This window comes from Nannospalax galili, unplaced genomic scaffold, assembly GCF_000622305.1.
Source record: "Nannospalax galili isolate Female #2095 unplaced genomic scaffold, S.galili_v1.0 scaffold1185, whole genome shotgun sequence".
Classification (NCBI taxonomy): domain Eukaryota; kingdom Metazoa; phylum Chordata; class Mammalia; order Rodentia; family Spalacidae; genus Nannospalax; species Nannospalax galili.
In genome coordinates, this window is record NW_008353597.1 from 1423639 (window position 1) to 1449921 (window position 26283).

A 26283-nucleotide genomic window follows, 5' to 3' on the forward strand; every position below is an offset into this window, starting at 1 on the left:
CAGGGGGGTGTAAGGGGTGCGGGAGTGCAGGGGCTGCGGGGGTGTAAGGGCTGCAGGTGCGCAGGGGCTGCGGGTGCGCGCGCGGAGCCCGAGGCGGTCCTTAGCTCACGGAGCCGACGCCTGCCAGCAGCACTCTGTGAGCTCTGCCAAGTCTGGCCCCTATTCCGGTGACCCAGGGGTTGTCATAAAGACACGTGGATCCTATCTGGAGAGTCACTGCCAGGAGTTAGAGATGAGCACGAGTGCATGGACCGTCCTTAAATGAGGGGGTTTCTTGTGCACCTTCTCTTTGTGCACTTCATGGTCGCCTGCCCTTAATCGTTTCTAATACTGTCCTAGGAATCATCCACTTGGAAGGCAACTGTCTTTTACATGTTACAGTTTTGTGAGCCATCTGGTGTCTATGAATCTGCTTTGTGTACTAAATAAAACCGTCGTTCACTTTACTCTCTGTCCATCTTTACTCTTACATATTTATTGAAACTATATTGTCTTTTATTGCAGTATTTTCTTATTGTTTTCCCCAATTCAAACAAGTTTCCTAGAAAGCTTTATGGTACTGTAATGTACATAGGCAGAATTCACTTAGGAAAATTCATATGTGCTCAAAAATACTTCCTTAGTGTATGCTTCAAAAGGTAAGAATCATCTTTTCAAAACTGCTGGAGAAATTAGGTAAATACATTGTAAAGCACTGGGGTATACAAAAATCATGCTTTGAGGAATAATCTAGGGATTTTTTTTTAAAGATCGTTTTTACTACGTCTTAATTGTTTTTATCATTGTTGGCATCAATATAGCACCTATGTGCACTGCAACCAATGTATAATTTCAAATTGTAGACCATTTGGTTTATTAATTATGGTTTGTTAATGTCACTATTATAATGCTGATTATATTCTGCAGCAGGTATTACCAAAAGAAAACTTCCGGGCATAGTTTTGTACCTCCTGTTTCTCTGATTTTTATGAGATGATACGCCATTATAAGCAGATATACTGCCTTTATAACCATACCAGAATTCCTACAGTTAGATGAATGGCATACTCTTTTCTTTCCCAACGATTCACTTTAGAAAGCTATAAACTTGGTCTAGTAATACCAACATTGCTCAAAATATTTTTGACTTTACACTTTCGGCATTATCTTCAGAGCTAGTCACATTTAAAAAATGTTTAATGTGCTAATCTTCATATTATGAAGATTTCACTTCTGGAAGCTTCTAGCAGTCTCTCACAAATGAGAGAAATGAAGTAGATGTTTCAATCTGATCTTTACAATATAAAACATAAGTATGATTATTTTCAAATTCTTAAATTTTTATTTTGTTTTGAGGGTTTGTAGAGGATTTGGTTGGTTTTTATTTAGTTGTAGAAATACCTCAGGAGTATTGTTTGCCATTGTAGAATATTGGCATAATAATCCTCATGTTAGGCTATTTCTTTGGATCTTCAGTTGAATATACAAAAAGCTCTTACCACATGTATTATGAAGTCATTCTTACTATCTTGTGATTGTACTTCTATTCCTTAGCAACCACACAAGTACATGTGTATTACTAAATTCCTAATTATCTTACCTCTTACTAGTTATTTTAATATATGCTTATGATTTTAGTGAAATACATTTTTTAAAGTAAGAATCTGGCAGCATTTGGTTTTCTTCCAAATAATTGTGCTCTGCTTTGCCATGAAATTTCTGGGTTTTTTTTTATTTGATGATATTACTAGATTATTAATAAGTTTTCTGTTGGACTATTCTGTATTTTTAAGAGTTAGCCTTTGCCATTTTACTAGTAAGTGTAGTGACTACAGTCAGTGGATGGATTATCTCTGTATTGTACTAGCCTCTGTTTTAGATCGTTTATCACATTGTAACTTTGTTCATGCAACTTGACTGAACCTTTAAAATTTATGTCATTTCTCTTTTCCAAATCAAATCCTTCTTTGCCTGTTGATGGATCATCTTTGTAATTTTGTGTATATGTGTGTTAAATTCGTGTGTGCGTATGTGTATGGGTATGCTCACCATTGAGGGCACGTGTGGAGGGCAGAGATTGATGTAGAGAAGATGTCTTCCTCAGTTACTTGCCCACTTAATTTTTTAAAAAAGATTTTTCACTGAACCCAGAACTTGCCATTTCAAGTTATACTAGCTGGCCAGGAAGCCCCCCAGGATTCACCAGAGTCTCTCTGCCCTCTCCTACCCCAAGTGCTGGGGCTGATGTGCATTGCCGCACCTAGTTTTATGTGGGTGATGTTGATCCCAACTCAGATCCTCATACTTTATAGACAGCACTTGACCCACTGAGGCATCTCTCCAGCCCGTCTTGGTAATTTCATTGTAGTTTTCTAGCTTCATCTCCCCTTTTTCCAGCTTTTTAGTAACACCCATTAGACATGTAACACTAAGTAATGCACTTTATGGAGTCCAGAGTTTTGCCTTTGCCATTTTTACTTGTCTAAAATTAATTTTTCTTTTTTTTTTTTGGTCTTTTTGAGACAGGGTCTCCCTGTAGCCCCAGCTGTCCTGGATTCACTATGGAGACCATGCTGGCCTTGAACTCACAGAGATCCACCTGCTTCTGCCTCTCTAGTGTTGGGATTAAAGGCGTGTGCCACCATGTCCGGCTCATTATTTTTTTTTAAATGTAACCAATCCTTGAAAATTGTGATTGATCACATCTGTTTATGGTGATTTTTGGCGAACTAATTACCATACATCTTGCTTCCAGTATGTACATTCCTATATCTTCACATTTCTGTCACAATTATTTTTATTACTCACTAATATTTAATAACTATCTTGAATTTTTCTTAATTACTTGTTTGCATGTTTTACATTTATACAAAGTATTTTTCTAAAGGACACAGGATCATGATTTTTCTGTGTATTCCTTTCAGCAAAATATATAGCGTAATTCAGAACAAATGTTCATAAAATCATTTGGTAGATGTTCAATTAATTATTTGTACAAAGACTGTTCTGTGAACTGTACTCAGATATTTCATGTCATTTTGCCTTTGGGCCATTTAATGAAGCCAAATTAATGTGTGCTATGCATTCATTGCTACAATCTGATTGTCATTGTCATGTTCCTAATAACTTTATTTTGTAGACGCTTAAATGAAAATGGTACATATTAGAAGACATGAGACAAGGAAAAACTCCAAAACCCAAATGCCTGAGCAAAAATCTCGAGTTGATTGGCGGCGGACTAAAAGAAGCATCTCACAGTTATTCGATAGCGATGAAGATCTCGATAGTGATGAAGAATGTGGGAGCGATGAAGAGCTTGATAGTAGTGAAAGTGTTGATGGTGATGAAGAGCTTGAAAGTAATAAGAAACCTGACATTAATGAAGCACCAGAAAAGGAAGCAGAGTATAGATTGATCAAAGTTGAAAGTGAGGGAAGCAGCAATCAGCATCTCACTAGCACTGGCAAGAGTTCAGCAGATGAAGAAAAAATGAACAGAATCAAACATACTGACTTACCAGATCATGAAACACATCCATGTCAAGAGGGGCATGATCTCAACAAGCACACTGGACAAATCATAGAAGAAGATTTAGAAGAAGAACACATCAAGCCAGGGAAAAGAAAAAGGCTGTCTTCTGTGATGTATGACAGCGATGAGAGTGATGGCAGTGATGTCCTAGTTAGAAGAGCGGGTGCTAAACGCCCACGCAGGGTGATTGAAGATGACTGTTCTCCAGTGGAAACGGAGCAAGAAAACCCGGAGAAGTCATTAGCTGCTCGAAAGCAAGAACATCAGCAGAAGCTGAAGGAACTCTCAGAGAGATTCCGCCAGAGGCGCAGTAGTGGTAGAGATTTTGAGGTGTGTTTTATTTAGTTGATTTTGTTGTTCTTGATAAATCTTTACTTGAAAGTAATTTTTATAAATATTCAAGTACCAAATCTGCTTTTTAGTAAGTCTAGTATCCTTGAATATGTTTGATTGTACTCTTACGTTTAATGTTCTGTTATGAGCCTCCTTTAAAAACATTGAAGACTTATTTTTTTATGGTCTTTCCTGTTCTTAACTGCTTACATTCTTAATGTCCACTTTAAACATTTGTACCAGTTAACCAAAGTTGATGTTTCTTAAATTTCAAAAATTCATCATTTAACGACCTAAAATTCCTTATTTTTAGCCTTAAAATATGAACTCAATTCAGTTATTTTTGCTTTCATTTTAATTTGATTTTATAGCCATACAGTACTATTTTAAAGACATGATTTGCTGAAACATTTATTTTAATTTAACTAGGACTGTAAAGAATCTTGCTCAAGCACTGATGATGAAGAGGATGACAAAGAGGATGACGAATCTGATGAAAATGGAGATGATTATATGAGTGATGATTTTGTAGTGAAAGATGAGGAGGCTGACAATGATAACAGAAATCAGCAAGGAGAAAAATTGTCTACATCACAACTGAAATTAGTAAAACAGAATTCTCTTTGTAAGTTAAATATCAGACAGTATTTTATGACATACTCAAATTATATCAAGCATCAAATCAGCCTTCTTATATTTATTTTTTATTTTATGTCTGTGACTATTTTGCCTGAACATATAGGTAAGTGTACCATGTGTATACAATGTCTGCAGAGGCCAGAAGAGGGTGTCAGATTCTTAGGTGGTTAACTGCCCCATTTATTCTGGGAACTGAACCTGGCTCCTCTAAAACTCAGCAAGTGCTGAGCCAGCCATCTCTCAATCCCTAGTCAGCCTTTCAATATCTTCTAATTCATTTGTTAGAAACTATGGCTTTATTTTCAGGTATTTTGAATTTGTCACTCTAAACATTTATTCCAGAAGTCTCAGAAGTTCTTTTCACTGCTGAAAATTCTTGGCCCTAACGAACTAGCATTTATTTCCAGCAGCCTAACTGTAGAAATACAGTTTAAAACACATTAATTTATTCAATTGAAGTAATGGTAGAAAACTCATTAATTAAAATAATATTTCATGGAAAAATAACCATTTTCAAAAAAGGAGAATGGCATTCTACATTCTTTCAGATATCTTTAGAAGTTTTATTTTTATGTATGCACATGCATGCCTGCATATTTATGTAGGTGTGTAGGTGCCTGCAGAGGCCAAGAAGGTGTTGGATCCCTTGGAACTGGAGTTAAAGGCAGTTGGTAGTTGCCTGAGGTGGATGCTAGGAACCATACCTGGGTCCTCTGCAAGAGCATTGAGTGCTCTTAACTGCTCAGCTATCTCCTGCCTCATCAAATACCTTTTTAAATTTATTTTCATTTTGTTTACATGAGGGTATTGCTTGCATGTAAGTGCACCCATGTCATGCAATGCCCATGTAGGCCAGAAGAGGGCATCGGATCCCCTGGAACTAGTAATCTGGTGTTAGTGGTGTGTTTTATGTTGCTGGGCCAGCCTCATAACCCATTGTGCTTTTGCACCATCAGTAAAAGTGTCAGAAAAAATAGTGTCTTAGTATATTGCTTATCTCACAGGTATCTAATCACTGCGCTTTTAGGTGGCTGTTTTTAAGATTTTTTAAAATGTGTCTGAGTGCTTTGCTTGGGTGTATGTAAGTGCGCCATTTGTGCCTGCTGCCTGTGAAGACCAGAAGATGGCATCTGATTCCCTGGAGCTGGACTTTCAAATGGTTGTTAGCCTCCCTGTGAGAACCGAACCTGGGTCTTCTGCAAGACCAGCAAGTGATCTTAACCACTGAGCCATCACTCCAGCCCTTAACCACTATTTTTATCAGGCTTTTAGAAGTTTCCCACAAACTAACCTACCAAATATTGGAAATTTTAACCTTCTGTGTTTTCATGTAACTAATGAAATTAAAAGTAAGAGCACTTGAAAATTTAGGATATGTTTAAATATGTAATCATGATTTTGATCCCTATAGTTGTAAATAAATTGAAAGCTTGTTTTCGTGATGTTTTAAGCCTATAAAAACAGATTGGTAGATTACATATATTTTTCTTCAAGAATACATTCTTCTGTAATATTATTCTAGAAAATCCATATTTACTAAAATTAAGCATAACAGTTTAATTTACACCTCACAATTTATAATGAGACAGTAGGTTGAGGTTTAAATCATACTTCAAGAAACTTCACAGTTTTAGTGAAGAAAAACGGGCATCTCCAAATTAATCTCTATTTTCCTATTATTGATAGGTGTGAGTTCACTTGCCACCTGGACATTTGAATCATAAGGATACTCAATTAGGAAGTATTCCATCATTCTGGATTATATTTCTAGAATATGTTAAAAACCCAAGTCCAGTGTGGAGGAACTGCTGCTTACACCTCTCTGCCTGCTTTGTTTTAACAGCTGTTTGAGAGTTTAGAAAATGGGATGGAAGTTAGAGTTCCATATACTCCCTCACAGGCACAATTTCTCTTATTATTGACCTCTTGCATTAGTTTGATATATTTACATTGATAAGCCAGTCCTGATAACATTATCACTAATACGTAGTTTACATTTTTTGTTTTGTACCTTCTGTGGATGGCAAGTGTATAATGACATACACCCGTCAGAGTATCCTGAATAATTGTTTCATTGTCCTGAAATTCCCTTTATTTATCTGTTAAGGTTTGTAAAATGTTCTCCGCAGACTCAGTATATTAGAAAGCTTGATCCATACATGGTGGCACTGTTTTGGATCGCTGTGAAAACTTTGTATTTTGAAACTTAACTGAAAGAAGTGAGTTCCTAGGGAGCAAGACTTAGGGATTGTAGCCCTACCTGCTTCTGATTGGATCTCACCAACTCGCTCGCTTGTTCATGCTCTCACATTTTCCTTACTGGTCCACCAAGATGTGCATGAGCAGCCTCATGCTTCTGCTGCCAAAACTGCAAGCTGCTTCTGCCATGCACTGTGCCCTTAAATTGTCAGCTGAAATAAATCCTCACTTCAGGTTTGTCCTGTCAGGTATTTGATCACAGCAAGGAGAAGAATGGCTATTGTCCATCCCTCTTTCTCTTTATATAGCCCCTGGAAACCACTGTTCATTTGCTTTTGTCTCCACAGTTTTGCCTTTTCCATCTAATTGAGGATACATGCCTTGTAACTTTTCCTATTGGTTTCTTCATTTACACATTTTAAATTTCCTTCATGATTAAATAAGGTACTGCAGCTCATTTTTTATTGCAGGGTAATACTGCATTGTACAGATATGCTACAGTTTATGCACTCACCTGTTGAAAAACATCTTGGCTGCATCCATGTTTTGACAATTATGAATAAAATTGGTATAAACATTTGCATTCAAATATTTCTATCCACATAAGACTGCATCTCATTTGGAAAAATACCAGGGAGCTCTAGGTTTACTTTTAATACTAAGTATCTCCACTTTGGGAAAATTTGCACCTCAGCTTTTGTGCAGTATGTTTTGTTTTGTGTGTTCTCTCTGGTTTCATGGCTTTATTCAACTGGCTCTTTGCTCAGCTTGTAACTGAGCAAAGTTTTCCGTTTCCTGAATTGACATATTCTATGAGCCAGTGTTCTTTTTGTTCCTGTTTCCCAGTAAAAGTACAGAGTACTACACTCAACTGCTTGCATCCATCATTTCAGTGAACTGTCACCTGGTAAAGCTGATGATGACCTCTACTTGGCAACCTCATCATTTCTTACATTAACCTAGTATTGCTGCGTGCTTTGCTTCCATTGGCCATTGTCCCTTTCTGGATGCTCCTCCCTCTCTCTCGCCTTGTCTTTATATATTACATTCATCTTTTCCCATTTGCCTTGCAAGTTTTGTTTCGTTGGATTCCATCATCAGCTGCCTTCATATTATTTGTACTTGGGGTACTTCCTTTCCCATTACTTTAGCTCAATATACAGGCAAAAATTCCCAAGTATGAAGGCAAGATTTCTCCTAAGCATAAGGCTCAAATTTTTATCAGCTTATTGAGCATTTCTATCTGAGTATACTTCAGACAGCTCAGGCTCAATGTGTGGAAAATTGAGTAATAAATATTGTGAAGAAGAGGGGGTTTAATAGGTCAGTTGTTTTGATGGTACATAATTTCATACATTTACGAAAATTGAAAACAAAAGAGAATTTTTTGGTGTGTAAAAAAACCCAGTAGAGACTGGAGAGATGGCTTGATGGTTAAGAGCACTGACTGCTCTTGCAGAGGACTTGGGTTCGATTCCCAGCACCCGCATGGCAGCTACGAACCATCCTAAACTCCAGTTCCAGGGGAATCTGAAGCCCTCTTCTGACCTCGGCATTGTACTACATGGGAGCACTCATATACATGCAGTCAACACATACACATAAAAATAATGTTAAAAAAAAAAAACCCAGTAAAATAAATCAAAGTAGGCACCCCACTCAAAAACAGACCATATGATAAACCTTTTCTTTTTTATTTATATTTTTATTTTGAGATATGATCTCACACTGTAGCCTAGGCTGCCCTCGAACTCATTATGGAGCCCAGGCTGATTTCAAACTCATGACAGTCCTCCTGCCTTCAGTCTCCCAAGTGCTGCTAGGGTTACAGTCCTGGGCCTCCACTCCCAGCCCGTAAGTCTTTATGACAGGAACACATAGTTGAGTGGATGATTAAGGTAAGCATAATGTCTGAAAACTCCTGAACTTTATGTACTGAGATAAGTGCTGATCATGACTGGATTTTTTTTTTGTAAACACAGGTTATTAAAACTTTAGAGTGATAATATATGATTTAGTCAATATCTTTAATTTTATCATTTTTATTTCATGTAAAATTGACAGTATTTAATGCACTATTTTTAATTAGCCAAGGAATGATGTGCTAAAAGTTGATATAAGTTAATTCTTATTAATTCAAAATATAGTTTCTCATTAAGGCAATGGCCAATACAATGAATAGTGAATACCACTCTGTGGCCTGGGTTAAATTATAATTAAACTAGCATTCCCAGATTCATCTTCCTCCAAGTTTCACAAGAACTCATATTCAACACAAACTTAGGAGAAACATCTCCCAGTTCCACACAGTACACAGTTGAGAATCAAAATTGGTGGTCAATGTAATTAATTTTGCCTTTAGTGGGAATAGTAGGAAGACTCGTGTTGTTTCCCCACTTCATGCCATCTGGTGTTGTTTCCCCACTTCATGCCATCTGAGAGGTACTGTGATGGCTAATCCTGGGTGTCAACTTGACTGGCTCTGGGATTAACTGAAATGAGAGAGATCTTCTTGACTGGATCATCTGAAGCTGGAAGACACACCCTAGATGTGGGTGTTACCTTCTGATGGCAGCCCATATAAAAGGCCAAGGCAGAGAATGCCTGGCTTCTTGCTGCTTGCCTTCTCTCTCGATGGTGAGTTCCTCTTGCTGCTGTAGACTGAAGACTAGCTCATCTTTTAGAATTCGTCAGACCTTCAGTGCCAGATTGGGACTACTGAGACATCCAGCCTCATGGGCTGAGCGACTGGATTCTCAGCCTCTCCAGTGTGGTGTAGCCATTGTTGGACTACTCGGACTATCCTGTGAGCTAAGCTGATAAATATCTATACATATATATATTCATTCATATATATTCTACAGGTTCTGTTTCTTTGGAGAACCCTGACTAATACAGGCACCTCTACCACTTCAGAGGAGGACAGTTTCCTCTTGCTACATGACTAAAGCATTTGGTGGCAGTTACAATCTTTTCCCCTTTTCATCAATCCTTATGTCTGTTTATACTCTGAGATTACAGTTCCCAAGAAAGATGTGGCAGAAGGTTGAAGGACAGACTATACTGTGCCAAAGCAGGTCAGAAGCACAAAAGAGGGATCAGTGAAGGCAGGGTGGGCCAAGGCCAGCTACCTTTAATCCTTCACTTTGACCTTTGCAGGGACAAATTAACTCATTTACTTTGGCTTTAGAACAGAAAAAAAATTACTTGCAGTGTACTGGCTAGGTTATACATCTACAAGAAAAGATTTTCAGCTTATGAGTTTCTTGTGATGTAACCCCATTATCTAAAGAGGATCTTTATTGAAAAATGTGTTTGTGCATAGCGTGATGTTGTATTTGTGTGTGTGAGTATAAACACATATACGTTTTATATTCTAAGTTATCCAGTGATACAGAAGAGAAAGAGTACAACTCTTTTTGAAAGCAGGAGTAGATCTTGCATTTCTTTCCATAGTTTCTCCACATTGAGTTCACTGTGTGTGCAGGGTTAGGGAAGACCTGTTAGAGTAGACAGGAAGGTAATTTTATTTCTCTGCTTCTACCTTCTATGCCAGGCATGCACTTTGATTCCGTGAGAGAATGTCAAAAAGCGATGCACTTCTGCCTAAAGGAATATTTATAAGCTTTCCCTTGATTATTGAAATAAAGTTAATATTAACAAGTTTGGGAGAGAAAGCAGAAATAATGCCCCAGTATCCCTTGTAACAGGATTTATCCCCAGATCTGTGCTGTTGTAGGAAGCTAATCTCCCACAGGTATCAAAAAGATACCTGTGTTTAAAAACAGTAAAAGATCAAAATGGCCAAATTCATAGTAAGTATATAAAACTCAATTGATTTTTTTGTATACCAACAATAAATATTTAAAAGGTATAATCAGGTAAAATTCTATGTATAAGAAAATTAGTTCCTAAGCTGAATCTTAAAAGCATGAGTTTATAGATACAAAAATAAAAATTACTTTAAAATAAAAAGGAAATATGAATAAATAGACAAGCATGATTCTGAAAGGTACTATACCTAGTCGACCAGAAGTTCCTTTTAAAATTATATTTTTGGTCTAACTTTGCTAAACAATCTTGAAGTTCACTTGGAAAGACAGATACATGGAATAAAGTGTATTTTAAAAACAGTAATTAAGAGTTTTTCACTGCAAGATATAAAAAGTTACTCAATTGCAGTAAGTAAAACTCAGGGCAGAGCTGGCACGAGAGTGACTGTCAGGTCAGTAAGAAGGGTACATGGTGCTGAAACAAATCTTAGCATATGTGCAGTAAAGGATGCGTGGCAATCTGCAGAATACTTAAGACTATCAAATGAAGCCTGAGGAAACTGGTTAGCTACCTTACAGTAATCAAATCATGCATAATCACAAATTTCACCTCTTTATCCTTTTCCAGTTTTAAAATGATCATGGAGGGCTGGGTCCACAACCTACAGCAGAGTTCATCTTAGCCTGCAGAGGCCCTGGGCTCAAACCTCAACACTACCAAGAACAACAATAAAGTGGTAATGGGGAGAATTTTTAAGCAGCTGTCCAAGGATATTCACAGAAGTTGTTTGATTATAGGAATTTAAATTACCTCTGGAGGAAATCTGAGCTCTAAGCCTCGTTCTGCCTCTCATTTACATGTGATCTTAGTTAATTTTGTCACAGTCATTTTTCCTAAGTTTTAAATGAGAAATTTGAATTTTATATTCAGTTCTCAATCCAAGTCTCATTTCTGTATTCTGAAAGGTAATCCCCAATTTACCATCACTGTAGTGGTAGGAACACAATCTTCAGGCAGACTGCCTCGGCCTCAAGCCCTGGTTCCAGCACTTACACTAGCTAAATGATCTTGTGAAAAGCCTTCATCATCATATCTGTATTTCTGTTTCCTCAACTAAAAATAAACCAAGAGTAATAGCTCCTCACTTATCCTTTGAGAAGTAAGGCAATACACATAAGTACTTAGGGTGGTTGCATGGTATATACGTACTTGTTCAGTAATGTCTTTCAGCTGGAAATGCTAGGTGACCAATTCTAGGACTGCCCATCTGTCCTCTCAAATACAATGAAATTAGGAACTTCTTTCTGTAGGAGAGTCTGATGCACATTAATAGGAAAGAGATACTGTGCTCAGGAAATTAAAAAACTTCTGAAGTGATGTAATCTCTGTTCTTCAGTTTTCCTCCTAACCCTAAAGAAACACTGATCAGTGTCTTTGAAATAAAGCCCCAGTTCAGGCAGATGTGTAACACTGGGCACCATCGGGTAAAAATTTCTGTTCCATTTTGTTTGATAAACAGGCACAAACGGGGTGAGTTTAGCTTTTTTTTTTTTCTTTTTCAAACATGCCTATTCCCATAGGAACTTTCCTTTAATACAGCTCTGTATTACATCTAGAATTTGATGAAAGTCTAGTCAAAGGTGGATCCTTCTGAAGCATTAGTATATTTTACTCTCCAGTTATGCTTTACTGATTTTTAAGGAAATACCATTTTCATTAATGACACAATTGGCTCTTCTGTAATTTTCAATGATAATCCCTCTAAAGTCTGAGAGACCCAGTGCAGATTTTCTCTTTTGATACTTGTTTTCATTGCTATCCTATTTTTATCACGTTAACACTTCTATTGAAAAGAATGGATACTGGAAATTCCCTGAAAGCTTGAAAACCTTACACAACCCTTTCAGTAACCAAATTACATACAAAGGCCTCTCCCTGTTCAGTCTGCCTTTCTTTTCAGCTGGAAGCAAATCCCAAATCCTTCATGATTGCAAGATGTCTATTGCTTTTCTTCAGTCCCTTGTGAAACATCTTCCACAATTCTAGACATTATCAGGCTGCACTTAATGTGTCTTCACAAGCAGAGCAAATATTCCTTGAATACCATTTGGATCAAGGAAAGGAAGTGTTTGACAGAGAACATTTCCACTGCCACAGTAAACTCTAGCCCCAAAGTATCAAGAATAGCACAATGGCTTAACCTGTCACCACAGGTGAATTCATGTCTGAGACTGAGTTAGTGAGAATGTGAATTTGTACGCATGGCATAGGCTTTCAAGTGTTATGGAAAAATGTGACATCAGAGACAGGAGGAAGGAAAATGGGGTTTTGTACTCACTGAGGTTTTTGGCTGCAGTGGCAGTTCCCTGCACAGTATTGTATGCAAAAACTTACAGACTAAAGCACATTAAGCCATCTATTTTGAAGACTTTTTTTGTCCTTCTAGTTCAACTTAGGTGCACAGGGGTTGTTTTGCTTTTTCACAATGTATCTCTTAATATTCTCCAAAGAATTTTCCCATCGTAATTTGGGAATGTTTGAGATAACATCTAGAAACTTTGGATTAGAAACCACTAAATTTATAAAATGGAATTATTTTTAGTGGCCCAGCGGGTCGCCAAGGCAGCTTTCGGGTGAATGGACTGTTTTGGTACTCATGGTACTAGTCTCTCAGCGCTGGACATGGGACATGTAATCAGGGAAGAGTTCTGTTGGTCCTCTGTATCTTAATACCTACTTTAAACTAATTTCAGATTCGTTTAGTGACCACTATACGCACTTTGAAAGAGTTGTGAAGGCTCTTCTGATAAATGCTTTCGACCAGTCTTTCCTGGGAACTTTGTATGGTAAGTTAATATAAATGTGACACTTCTTTTCTTTTTTTAAAAAACCTTTACAACTAGATGAAACAAAACCAAGACAAACCATTCTTAAAGCCTTCTAATTGTTCCTTCTAGGATAAAATATACCAAAAAAATGCACTCATATAAAAAGTTGATAGTGTTTATTACTTGAGATGTGTAGATGGTAAGTACGTTGATAGGTCCTTTCTACCCTAAAGAGTTTGCAGTGAATTTGAGGCTATGAGACACACACTCCGAGAACAGGTTCTTCATTCTGCTCTCCCGCTTCACTAAGTCCTTTGAATCTTACAGATACATGCTGTTTTATGCTTTGTACCTCAGTCATGTCTCTTTCTCAGAACTCAGTTCCTTTTCACTACAGATTGTCTAGGTGAATGAAAACATCTCTTCTGTGAAAGCTATCTATGACCACCTGTAGTGATACTTCTCACTCCCCCCTCAGCACCACCATCATTCTGAGTAGGTTGTACTCATGTGACTTCTTGTAATGCACTGAAATGTCTTTATACTTTCTTCCCTTACTAGAGTGTGACAAATTAAACTTTTAGTTGAGTTTAACACAGAAACTCTCACGGAGTAGACTGTACATGTTGTGTTGAATATCTGAGCACCTAAATAAGATCTTAATCACAAATTATAGAACACATATTTCTTGAATGCCTTCTATGGGCCAGGCATTGTTTGATGACTGGTGAAGTAGTCATGGCCTTGAGATACTCTATTTTTACCTTTTGTTGCTTAAAGTCTAATCAGACAGACCGGGAGTCCACAAATGTATAACATAATATATGAAACAAACTAGTTAAAGTTCTTCTTGGTAAAAACAAAATAGGGTAAGGAGTTGGAGTTGGACAGTAATAAGAGAAGCTAATGTCTATTAGATGATTGATAGATAGATAGATAGATGATAGATAGATAGATAGATAGATAGATAGATAGATAGATACCTATCATCAAACATTCTTTGACCAATCTATCATTCATATACATGTAATTATATGAATGACAGATTGGTCAAAGAATGTTTCTGAGGAAGTAAGTTTAGGACATAAACCTGAATGAGGTAAAGGAAGAAGGAATCTAGGAGCACAGCAAGTGTTAAGACCCTTAGGAAAGAATAAGCTTGGTACATTCAAAAACAACTCAGCGGGCCTGTGTGTCTGTAGTAGAATTAGTTGGTGGAGAGGGAAGAAGACATGAGTTCAGAGGAGTAGGCGGTAGGTAGAAGGGCTTTTAATTCGTGGTACAGTGTTTGTGTAAACAGAGAATATAGTACTAATAAGTCAGAAAAGCAGAAGTGAGCATAGCATGCTATGAGGAAGTGAGGAAGAAGACAAGCCAGGAAACTCAGGTGTGTTGGCAGAGGTTACTACTGGATCTGTGGGATGGAGCTAGCTCTAGGCGGCCTTGAACTACTCAGAAATGGGGGCTTGTGTGGTTAATCCAGATCAGGTTATAAGGGAGAGTTAAAGGTAATTTTGGAAAGAGTTTTCTTGTGACTCTTCATTATCAGAAAATAAGGTGAGTTTGATGCTCACAAGGAGAATGGCAGACGCTTTTTACCCTGTTTACTTTCTCTTCTACTTCTGGAAAATGAAGTGTTTATGTCACTAATTTTTTTTTTAATTTAAAATATTTTCACCCAAACAATTGTCTTTATAAAACTATGAGATACTTAAGTATTCAGTTGATTCAACATTTCACATGAACAGAGTGATTATTTCTATTGTTTTTGTTCATTCTATGACAGATGGCACCAGGCAAAAATCATATGCAAAAGATATGTTAACATCTCTTGATTATCTGGATAATCGCTTTATTCAACCCCGTCTAGAGAGTTTAGTCTCTAGAAGTCGATGGAGAGAGCAATATAAGGTATTCAGTTTGTTTTTGAATCTCTGGTGAGGACATGGGGATTGTGGACCTCCCAAGATTTCAATATCCAGCCAAATGAATAATTTTCTGAAGTACTGCTGTTTCTGTTAGACAGTTAGTGTATTTTAATCTCTTCTAAAGGCTTTTATTGTTTAAGATATGCAACATATGCCTTTAATTAGACAGTTTGAATTTTTTTTTTTTTTTGGTCTTTTTGAGACAGAGTCTCCCTGTAGCCCCAGCTGTCCTGGAACTCACTGTGTAGACCAGGCTGGCCTTGAACTCACAGAGATCCCCCTGCCTCTGCCTCCCAAGTGCTGGGACAAAAGGCTTGCACCACCACACCTGTCTTGAAATAATTTTAAATCATCTCTGAGGGCCTAGCTTATCTTCTAAAATAAAATTGTCTTACAAGATTTGTGTGTGTGTGTGTGTGTGTGTGTGTGTGTGGACAAGTGTATTGTCTGCATGTATGTGAGTGCACCCATGTGCAGAGGTCAGAAGAGAGCTTCGGATTCCCCTGCAGCAGGAATTAAGGATGGTTCTTAGCTGCCATGTGGGTGCTGGGAATCGAACCCGGCTCCTCTGCAAGAGCAGTCAGTGCTCTTAACTGCTGAGCCATCTCTCCAGCCCCAAGATTTGTTTTTTTGAGAGAAGGCAGTTCCATAGACAAAGAAGTTTGAAAAATACTGGGTTTTAACTTAAACTGATTTCTTTATTGGAATACATTTTCTAGAGCATTAATTTGTGAATTTATACTACAAAACTTTAAGATGGGATTTAGTGTGCAATACTTCCCAAATTTGTGTGTCCTGTGATGTTTTTAATATTTGTTATTTTGTGTGTGTGTGTGTGTGTGTGTGTGTGCATGCTATGGTACAGTATATTTGAAGAACAGCTTTCAGGAGTTGGTTTTCTCCTTGTGTTGAGAGTCCCAGGGGTCAAACTCAAGTCATCAGGGTTATGTGGCAAATACCTTTATCCACTGAGCCATCTAGCCAGCCTCCCTTTAGAGAGTTTTATTTTTATAAAGCAGTATGAAAAATATTTCTCTAGATTTGTATTTTATTATCTCTAATGAGATAATAGAGGATGTACTATATGATTTTTAGGGGCACCTCCTACCTCTACATTCTGTATTCTAATGATTAACAAGAGGAAAATGGTAGATAGATAATAAAATTCAAATTCCTTAAAATCACTCTAGCACTTTACTATCTCATCTACTCCAGAAAGCTTGATTTCATCCAATATCTGTTCAACCTGAATTAAGCCTGATAATAAATTAGCTGTAGTTGGTTAGTTTTAAGAGACAATCTTGGGATTACAAGGTTACATGATTTCAAGTTCAAGATACGTTTGAGATTAGAGCTACCATATGTTTCCTTTTATTTGGAGATTTATAATTCTGCTGGACCCCCAGTTTATTCTTCAAATGTGAAAAAAATATTCATAAAAACCCCAGCATAGAACTGGGGACATTCCAAACCTTAGCCAAGGAACTATTGGCAGCTGATTACTGCTGGGTGAGGGAGAGTAGATCTTCTCTAAGGGAGGGACTCAAGACAGGCTGACTAGACCCCAGTGGATGAACTTGCACTGAGGGACATCTGGGTATACTAACTTGACTTAATAGGCTTTAATATATATGAGAGAATGTGTGAAATCCAATGGTGAGGTACAGGGGGTATAGATGGAGGAAGGGGTATGATTAAGATGTTTTGTAGTAAATGCACAAAAATTCAATAAAATTCATCTATTTTTAAGGGAAATGTGTATTTGAGATAAAATGCATAACATAAAATTATCATCATATGGCATATTGTCTTTAATGGAAAAATGTTAGAATTTTATAGAACATTTAACCTTGCCAAATAATTGACATATTTATGTAAATATTTACATGTAAAATATTTTATTTAATCCTCAAAATAACCCCATAAGGAAGTTACAATTGAGGAACATGTAACTCAGAAGAAGTAATATAAGGTTTCTGAGGTAGTAATTAGGCCAGTATTGAAGAGAGTCTCAAAGACCTTCAAAATCAATACTTCTCTAGTATAGTATGCTCTACTGTGCTACACTGACTGTGCTACACTCTACTTCACTGACAGGTTGTAGTGAATCTGGATAACTCATGTTAAATAACTAAGATGCACGAAATTATGAGCCATCTATGATTCAGTAAGATCTTAGGATGCACTGAGTTATACTGTAAAAGATAGAGAAGTAATGTGAAAAATTTCACTAATTTAATCCAACAAAGTCTATATTTCACTTACATGTCGAGTGTCCTCTACTCACTATAGTCAGTCAACAAACCAAGCTGATTGAGTTTCCATCTCACTGTGCTTCTCCAATACCATAGCAGGAGGAAAGGAAGGTAGTTAGTCATGATTCAGTCTGGGTTTTAGCCTGTGGATGTGTCATGAAGTATGAGAAATGTGACAGATAAATTAAAACCAGCATTGTGGCTCATACAATACAAATGGGATCAGTGTATTGGAATCTTAGTTACCATCAGACTGGTGTAGGGTGTGAATGTGGATTAGTATTGGTTACTTTACTTTTTTTTTTTTTTTCTGCCTTTTTTGAGACAGGGTCTCCTTGTAGCCCCAGCTGTCCTGGAACTCACTTGTTGCTGTGATAAAATTCCATGAGCAAGGCAACTTATAGAAGGAAGAGTTTATTTGGCTTATGGCTCCAGAGGGGTAGGAATTCATTATGGCAGGAGAGGATGGTAGGAGGCAGCCAGAGAAGAAAGCTGAGAGTTCACATCTTCAAGTACATGCAGTAAGCAGAAGGAAAGAAACTAGAAATGGGCCTGGGCTATGAACTCTCGAAACTACCCCCAGTGATGTGCTCCCTCCAGCAAGACTGCACCTCTTAAACCTCTGCAAACAGTGCCACCCACTGGGGCAAAGTGTTCAAATACCTGGAGCCTATTGGAGATTCTTATGCAAACCACCACAATTAGTAACTGCAAAGAATATGCCCACTGTACACAGTTTAAGCATTAGGTAAAAGCCTAATCTGTACTACTAATTAGAGCAGTAGCATCTAGCATGGGCCCAGTGTATGAACAGAGATACTCAGATGTGAGGAACTTCATAGCTAATAAGTTTATTTATACAGGCCACATGTTTTCGCACTTGTTCCCTCATTGATAATCTACTTTATTTAGATGGCTCACCAGTACTGGGCAGTCTTAATTCCGCTGTGTTTATTTTCATAAGACTAGCAGTTAAATACAAATGGATTAAATTATTTCTAGAATATTTTGTGGAAAACAGAACTCATGCATTGAAGAATGGATGTGATTTTTTCCAAGTTTTAACTAACTTAAATGAAATTTTCTTATCCTGGATTTTTGTTGCTCATTTTCCTACTTTTACTTGCCATCTTATTAATGCTAATTAGAGATGAGACTATGGGAAAAAGTAAATCAAAGCCCATCAGAAACATTACTTAGTAGTAATTTATAAATTTGAGAAAGGGAGAAATGCAACTAATTGTTTTTCCTTATCTGATTTTTAATGATGAAGGTTAAAATTCATTTTTTAAGTTTAAGGATACTTCTTAAAAGAAATATCATGTGTTTTGAGCTTAGATCTCTTTCCAGTGATTTCTAAGATGAATTTTAATTTGGTTAAATTCTGATTTTATTTAATTTTAATCTTCACTTTTTAAAACCTTTTCAGGAGCAGGTTGAAAGTCATTTTAATTTAAGAATCCGGTCGAAGAATCCTGAACACTGTTCCTGCCATGCTTGTGGATTGCATCGCCATTGTAAATATTCAGTGCATCTGTCTGGAAAATTATATGACGAGAGAACTATGGAGACAGATGATTTCATGTCACATGACCAGCAGGTACTTTTTTTCTCTAATTTCAGTTTTCATTATTTAGAAATGTTTGGTTTTCCCCTGAGTAATTTTCAAAAACAGAGAGCACTGCGAGGGAGAGCACTACAGGGGAAGGAGTGCAAGGAGGAAGGGTGCTGCTAGTCTTCCTTCCTTTCTCTTTTCCTCTTCTCTTTTTTTGTGGAACTGAGGTTGAACCCAGTAACTCAGCATGCTAGCCAGTGCTCCACTGAGTCACATACTCAACCCCAGGGTATAATTTTTGAATGTGAAAAATATGTTTTATGGCATATTTCATTCCAAATTCAGTGAGATAAAACCAGTGCATATTCTCAGCCCCTGCAGATTGTAGGGCGGGATGTACAGGATGACAATAGTCCCTGGGGCAGGAGGAAAAGGAAAAACCCTTTAAAGTTCAAAGAAGTTGATCCAAGTGGAAAACTCTCAGGACACAGAGTCTACCAAATTGGTAGTCTATAGGTAAATAATTGAAGATGCTTTCTGTTCTACCATGCCGTAAGAGAATTCAGAGAACACTGTGCTTTGATTTAGACTACTTCAATTTGGAGCAATTACTTCCTGATTAATATGCTGTTTAAATTTGATAAATCTCAAGAATAAGTGATCGATAGACCAGAGCAGGACCACCTCACATGAACTCATAAAAAGTACAAATGCTGGGGCTGGAGGGATGGCTCAGGGTTTAAGAACACTGACTACTTTTGCAGAGGACCCAGGTTTGACTCCCAGCACCCACATGGCAGCTGCGAACCATCCCTAACTCCAGTTCCATGGGAATCCAAAGCCTTCTGACCTCCTCGGCACTACACAACACGGGTGCACTCACATACATGCAGGTGACACACTCATACACATAAAATTAAAAAAATAATAAATAAAATATTTTTTAAAGTACAAATGCTGTTTGTGTTTCTTGCTCTATAAGAATTCTGCATTTGTATTGTGGGTGTCATCTTGTGAGTATGCAAATACTTGGAGGATGCGTGCTTTTAGAGAGGTAAAGACCCAAAGCTGTCTCTAAAGCTTCCATCATCAAAGTTGAGGAAATGTGACTTATTGGGAAGTATGATTCATGAGTACTATTGGACAATAATTGACCAGATCCTTCTAAGCCATACAATAAAGTTTGGAGAAGTTACTCTGAAATTTTACCACAAGGTGGCTAGAGAGAATCTGCTCATCGGTTAAGGGCACTTGTTGCTCTTGCAGAGAACCCAGATTTGTTACTCAACACCCACATGAGGACTCACAATCACTTATAGCTCCAGCTCTAGGCCCTTTTCTGGCTTTCACTGGCTTCTGCACATATGTGGTGCACACATACATACATGCACACATAAAATAAAATTTTAAGGGGCTAAAGAAATGGCTCAGTGGTTTAGAGCACTGGCTCTCTTGCAGAGGACATGGGTTCAATTCCCAGCACCCACATGGCAGCTAACCACTGTCTATAACTCCAGTTCCAGGGGATCAGATGCCCTCTTCTGACCTCTGTGGGCACCACACAATGTGGGTGCACCTACCTACATATAGGCATTGCACTCTTATACATAAAATAAAAATAATAAAATATTTTAAAAATAAAATTTTTTAAATGTTATTCATGGATAATAAATTCAGAATTGGTATTTAATATTTGGCAAATTACTATAAAACATAGTTCTGTTCTCAACATAGTATATGTAAGTTTCATTTAAAAGATGATGTGTGATTTCTGTGTGATACCTAGAATCCTAGCGAAACTGATTGAATACTTCAAGAACAGGATACTGTTGTATAGATCAACAGTCATTGCTGTATACAGCTATCAGTGCTTAATGTTGGTGCAAGAGTTTCACTTATAGCTGTTGCTCTTAGTTAGAAAATTACCATCCAGCCATGTTAACATTTGAACATGCCATACTTTGCATGATTCTTCTGCTTTTTTCTGACTTACAAGCAGCTTCTTCCTTCCTAACTCTGGGTAAGTCTATTTTCAGACTTACTTCAAGAATCACCAACTTGAGAGGCTGGGGAGATATCGCAGGCATTAGAGTGCTTGCCGTGCAAGAAAGAGACTGAGTTAAGAAAAGCTGAGCATAGTAGCATGCCTAGCCTTAATAGAAAGTTCCGGGTTGGTGAGAGATGCTGTCAACGAAAGAAAAAGAGAAAAGGTAGATGGAGTCTGAGAAATAATGCTTGAAGTTGCCCCCTGGCTTCCACATACACATGCACATAAACGCACACACACACACACACACACACACACCCCTTCTTGAGCAGTCTTCTCTCTACATTGGTTAGATGCCCCTCTTCACTGACATTTTGATAGCATCCAAGGCACAGCACTTGTTGTGTTGTTTTAGAATCATTTATCTTTCAAGACTGTGCAGGTGCTACGCCTTTCATTTCCTAGCTCTAGGACCTAGCCCAGTACTTAAGGCATAGCAGGTGCCCCCAGTTTTTGTTGACTGCCTGTGTAAATAAGGAATCATTTGTATATTTTAACAAAATTTAAAATGTATTTATTCTGTCTTTAAATCCTAAAAGTCAGAAATGTTATATAGTCATTGCTCTGTATTATTCACTCCATATTTAAGATAATGACATTTATTTCTCAACTTAGGTATTTATTGTTGGCAGAATTTGTGCTAATCGTACTAGAATTTATCATATACTGAAACATTTTAAATTCAAACTCTATCAAGAATGTTGTTCCATTGCAAGAAAAGAAGCAGCTGAAGATGAACAGGTTAAAGAAACAGTGGAAAGAGTCTTCAGTCAGTCAAAAGAACGTGGCTGGATTAAAAAGGTAGGACTGAAGACATCTCAGTCTGCAGCATCTGGAAGTTTAATATCGGTTGGCAGTTGAAGGCCGTGAAAGTTAAGAGAATCCCTCCCTGCCTTTCTGTTTTCTGGCCTACCTGTCCATTCATGCTTACCATTGCTCTACTCTGAATAGATGCCCTGAGGTTCCCAGAACCCAATCACCTCATCAGATATATTTTATTAAACAGATGCTAAGCCTAAGGAAGCACCCTCGTCCTTTCTCTTCCCCTTGTCTTGGTTACTTTTCCTGTGGCTGTGATAAAATACCTTGACAAAAGCAAAGCAAGAGAAAAGTGGCTCACAGTTCACTGGTACAGTCTGCTATGGCAGGGTGGTCCTGATGGCAGGACCGTGAGGCAAAGTCAGGAAACAGAGAGATGAATGCTCGTGCTCAGCTAGCTTTCTCCTTTCTATGCTGCCCAGGACCCACGCCCAGGGAATGGTCTCATCTCTTTGAGGTTGGGTCTCCCCACATCAGCTAACCTAATCTAGATAATCCCTTATAGGCATTCCCAGAGGCTTGTCTCCTAGGTGACTCTAGAGCCTATCACGTTATAACCTATAATCTGTGTTAACCCTGACATCCCCATTTGTTCATTGGCAGAGCAGAGGACTCACCTTTGTCTGCTTCCTGTTCTTTAGAACAGTTCTTGTGACCTGAGGGTGAAGAAGCCTTTGGTGCCAGTCTGAGGAAAAGATCTCGGCTGCTGGTTCTAATACCACCCATGTCCTTTTCATGAGGACATGTGGCTGAGCAGTTGGCACTGTAACTGAAGATGAAGAGGAGTGCAGAGGCTTCAGGCCACATCACTAGTGGACTTTGAGTCCCCATACCCTGCTGATCACTAAATGTGATATCAGGAATAAAGTGAAGTTTGAAAAGTGCATTGGAGTCCATAAGCTTTCCTGACCCCTCAGCATCTCTGCTATACTCACAGAGCTTTTAAAATTTTTCATGGTGCATGGAAAGAATGATAATGCAGTAGCAGTTTTCTCAAACAACTCTTGATTCCATGGATGCAGAAGGAAGACCACATAAAAGTTACTCAGGCCACTCAAATCAGTGCTATATTTAATCTTACAAAAAGAAAAGAGAAAGAGCCTGACTTGAGATCTACTGCCTGGGTTATGTAGGGAAACGGGCAAGAGCAAAAGGCAGGCAAGAGAACAGAGCAGATATGCTTATAAGCCACGATCCAGAAAAGGAAAACAGATCACAGGAATATCTCAGGGTACATCATGTTGACTGGAGGTATCCCAGTGCAGTGAATGACGCCACGGTTGTATTCTCTCCCACTTCGAACCACCGCCCTGTGATCTTGCCTACTGACCTTGAGTCTTAACCTTTCTCTCTCCTCAAGTTTCCATGTTTCACTTTGCCTCTCCTCCTGCTCCAGATGCTCCTTCCACCACACTGTTCTGTGTTTTCCATTAGAGACCGTCACGTAGCTAGTAACTCTGTCTTCATTTTCCTAGACTTTAAATTCTTTTGTAAATTTTATTATTTTTATTTTATGTGTATGTATGTATTGCCTGCATGTAGGTAAGTGCACCTGTGTCATGCAGTGCCCACAGAGGACAGAAGAGGATGTCAGATCCCCTGGAACTGGAATTACGGACAGTTAGCTGCCATGTGGGTGCTGGGATTCGAATCCAGGTTTTCTGATAGAACATCCAGTGTTCTTAACCAGCTGAGCCATCTCTCCAGCCCAACTTTAAATTCTTAAGTGCTTTTGATAATTTAGGAAATTCAAACCCTCTAGTGGAATCAGAAAAATCTGTTTATCTCCCAGAACTGTTTATATCCCTTTCCCCTTTTCTTGCGGTACCTGGAATTGAACTCGGTGCCTTGTGCATGTGAGGTGGGTGCTGTACCACTGAGCTACACCTCCAGCTTGATGTACTACTTTAACTAAAGATTGCCCTAGATATACAAAAATAATTCTGCAAGTATTGTATGTAATAATTATATATATTTCTGCGTGGGTGCCTTTAAACTTCTTGCAGTGAGAACAAAAAGGATTTCCAAATTATGTACTTTAGAGGAAGCGTAGCAAAGCTTTGGATAATAGATGGAATATGAAATTAAAATATTCTTAAGGAAAGAAAGCCAAATTATATTCTCCATTAAAAGTGACATTTAACATTAGCCATTAAAAGCATTTCAAGATATAGGTATAGATCGGTGAGCACGTTTGTCACATAAAAGCAAAGAGCTTTTTTTTTTTTTTTTTGAGGCAGGGTCTTCCTGTAGCCCCAGCTGGCCTGGAATTCCTATGTAGACCAGGCTGGCCTCTGTCACAGAGATCCACCTGCCCCTGCCTCCCGAGTGTTGGGATTGAAAGTGTTTGCTACCATGCCTGGCATGTTTTTTTTTTTTTAGATTCTCTTCACTTAAGTTTTTTTTATATTGGAAATGATTTTTTATTGAATTTCCTGTTATACATCTTAATCATATTTAGACCTTCTCCCCATTCTGCACACTCCTATGGCCCCCGCCTCGCCGAATTTCATGCATTCTGTCATGTTGAGGCCTGTTGAGTCAAGTTTGTGTCCCCAGCTGTCCCTGGGTATGAATCCATCCACTGGAAGCTTGGTCAGTCTCTGGCATCACTTCCCTAAAGAAAACCAGCTCTCTTCACCCAGTAGCGATCAGCTGCCAACAGTTCCTCAGCTAAGGTTGGGCGCTTACTCATCCCAGTTCTACACTGGGGCTTTATCTGTGCAGTTTGCATTGTGCATGTTGTCACCATTGCTGTAAGTTCATATGACCAAGTTCCAGAGGCTGGAAAACCCTTGTTTCCTTGTGATTATCTACCATCCCTGGCTCTTACAGTCTTTCTGCCCTCTCTTTCAAAATAGTTCCTGAGCCCTGGGTGGCTGAGGTTTAATACAGGAGTCTTATCCAGGGACATGCACTCTGCAGTTTCTTATTCTCTATACATTTCAGCCAGTTGTGGCTTTCTGTGTTAATGACCATCTGTAGCATAAGTAAACTTCCTGGTGAGAGTTGAGAGATGCATCAGTATTCTCTCTGCCCCATTTCACTATGTTTCCCGCACTTAGGTGTGGAGGTTACAGTTGTGTGTGACCAGTTGTGGAACTCTGCAGTAGTCTCTGTCTGTTACAAAAAGAAGCTCTTTTGATCAGTGGTGGGAGTATACTTGCCTGTAAATATAAGGAGTCATATTTAGCTTACAATAAGAAATTACATCTGTCTAGGGATTGACAGATTTAGGGTTTTGTCTAGGATCTGTGACCTTTCCTGCCATGTATATTTGGCTCTGTTTGAAGTCCCAAACATGAGTTCCCTCCCATTGAGTGGCCTTTATGTCCAATTATTCAAGTGTTTATTGCCCCCCACCCCAAGATGAAAGTGCCACTACTGCACCAATAGAGATAGTTTGCTGCACTGGCCATTGTTTTGGTTGTTACGTTTTACAGCTAGGTAGGACCATTGATGGGTTTTCTCCCATGACAGCTTATAGAGCTTCCTCTGATACTATGAGAGGTAGTCTTCAGGGAGGAGACTTCCAGGTCCATTCTAGCTCCATTGCTCCAAATCCTGTGTAAGAAGTATGTCTTGTCTTCAGCAATAGGGTCTTATGTTCAAGTTCATATACTTTTTCCTAGAAACCAGGAATTCTATATTCAGTGTAAACTCTTGCATAGCTTTTTGTGTTTTGATGAAATCCCAAAATTTCTCAAACGTTGTTGTCTTTACTCTCTTTGGATGGTTTTGAATGGTAGCACTGTGTGTGTTTCTGACACCTGCAGTTCTTTGACTGCAGTCAGACGTGTCCCTCATAGAGTACCTGAACTCTGCTATTTGAGTGCCCATCTCGGTGGTTCTTTCTATTCCAATCTCCCAGTATGTCAAACTCTTCTTTTGTATTATACAAACTGTTGTATCTCTGCTTCCTGCTTGAGTATCACACGTTGCTTTCTGTTACCTGTCCCTTCTCTTCTAAATGTTTTTCTTCTCTTATCTCAGGATACCTACCAACTAAATATCATTTCTGTTCTTCCTCCTATTCATCATGCTAGGATACTGTTTTCAGCCCCATAGTAAAGGAATAGAAGTAACCTGAATAGAAAAAAACACATAGTAAATTATAATAAACTCAAAATAGATTAACATAGTATAGATGTCATTCTAAAATACTCTGATATGCCTAACATGTTTCTACATTAAGAATAAAGTATATCTGAGACTGGGAAGTAAACAACAGGATTGTTGGGATTGGTTGATAGAAATATGGATACCAGGAAGAGAAGATAGTTATAACAATAGGCTTATCAAGTCAGGCAGTTGGGGAGACAGCAAAGGGAGTAAAGTGCATAAGAACTTGTAGTCAGTCCCCAACATCCACTTAAAAAGAAAACAGGTGTATGAA

At 38.2% G+C, this 26283-nt stretch overlaps 1 protein-coding gene across 4 annotated transcripts in view; it reads left to right on the forward strand.

The window, feature by feature from the left end:
* The window catches only part of Ccdc82 (coiled-coil domain containing 82), a 28937-nt gene that overhangs the window by 822 nt on the left and 1832 nt on the right, over positions 1-26283 (forward strand). For 3 of the 4 annotated variants that reach the window (XM_017802654.2, XM_017802655.2, XM_029554898.1), the window contains exons 2-7: positions 3119-3840; positions 4273-4468; positions 13209-13301; positions 15070-15194; positions 18896-19066; positions 21766-21869. In XM_017802654.2, coding sequence (XP_017658143.1) covers positions 3127-3840; positions 4273-4468; positions 13209-13301; positions 15070-15194; positions 18896-19066; positions 21766-21869 — 1403 coding nt within the window. In that variant the 5' untranslated portion in view covers positions 3119-3126. Of the gene's footprint in view, positions 1-3118; positions 3841-4272; positions 4469-13208; positions 13302-15069; positions 15195-18895; positions 19067-21683; positions 21870-26283 lie in introns of all 4 variants that reach the window. The other variant, XM_029554899.1, reaches the window with a different exon arrangement.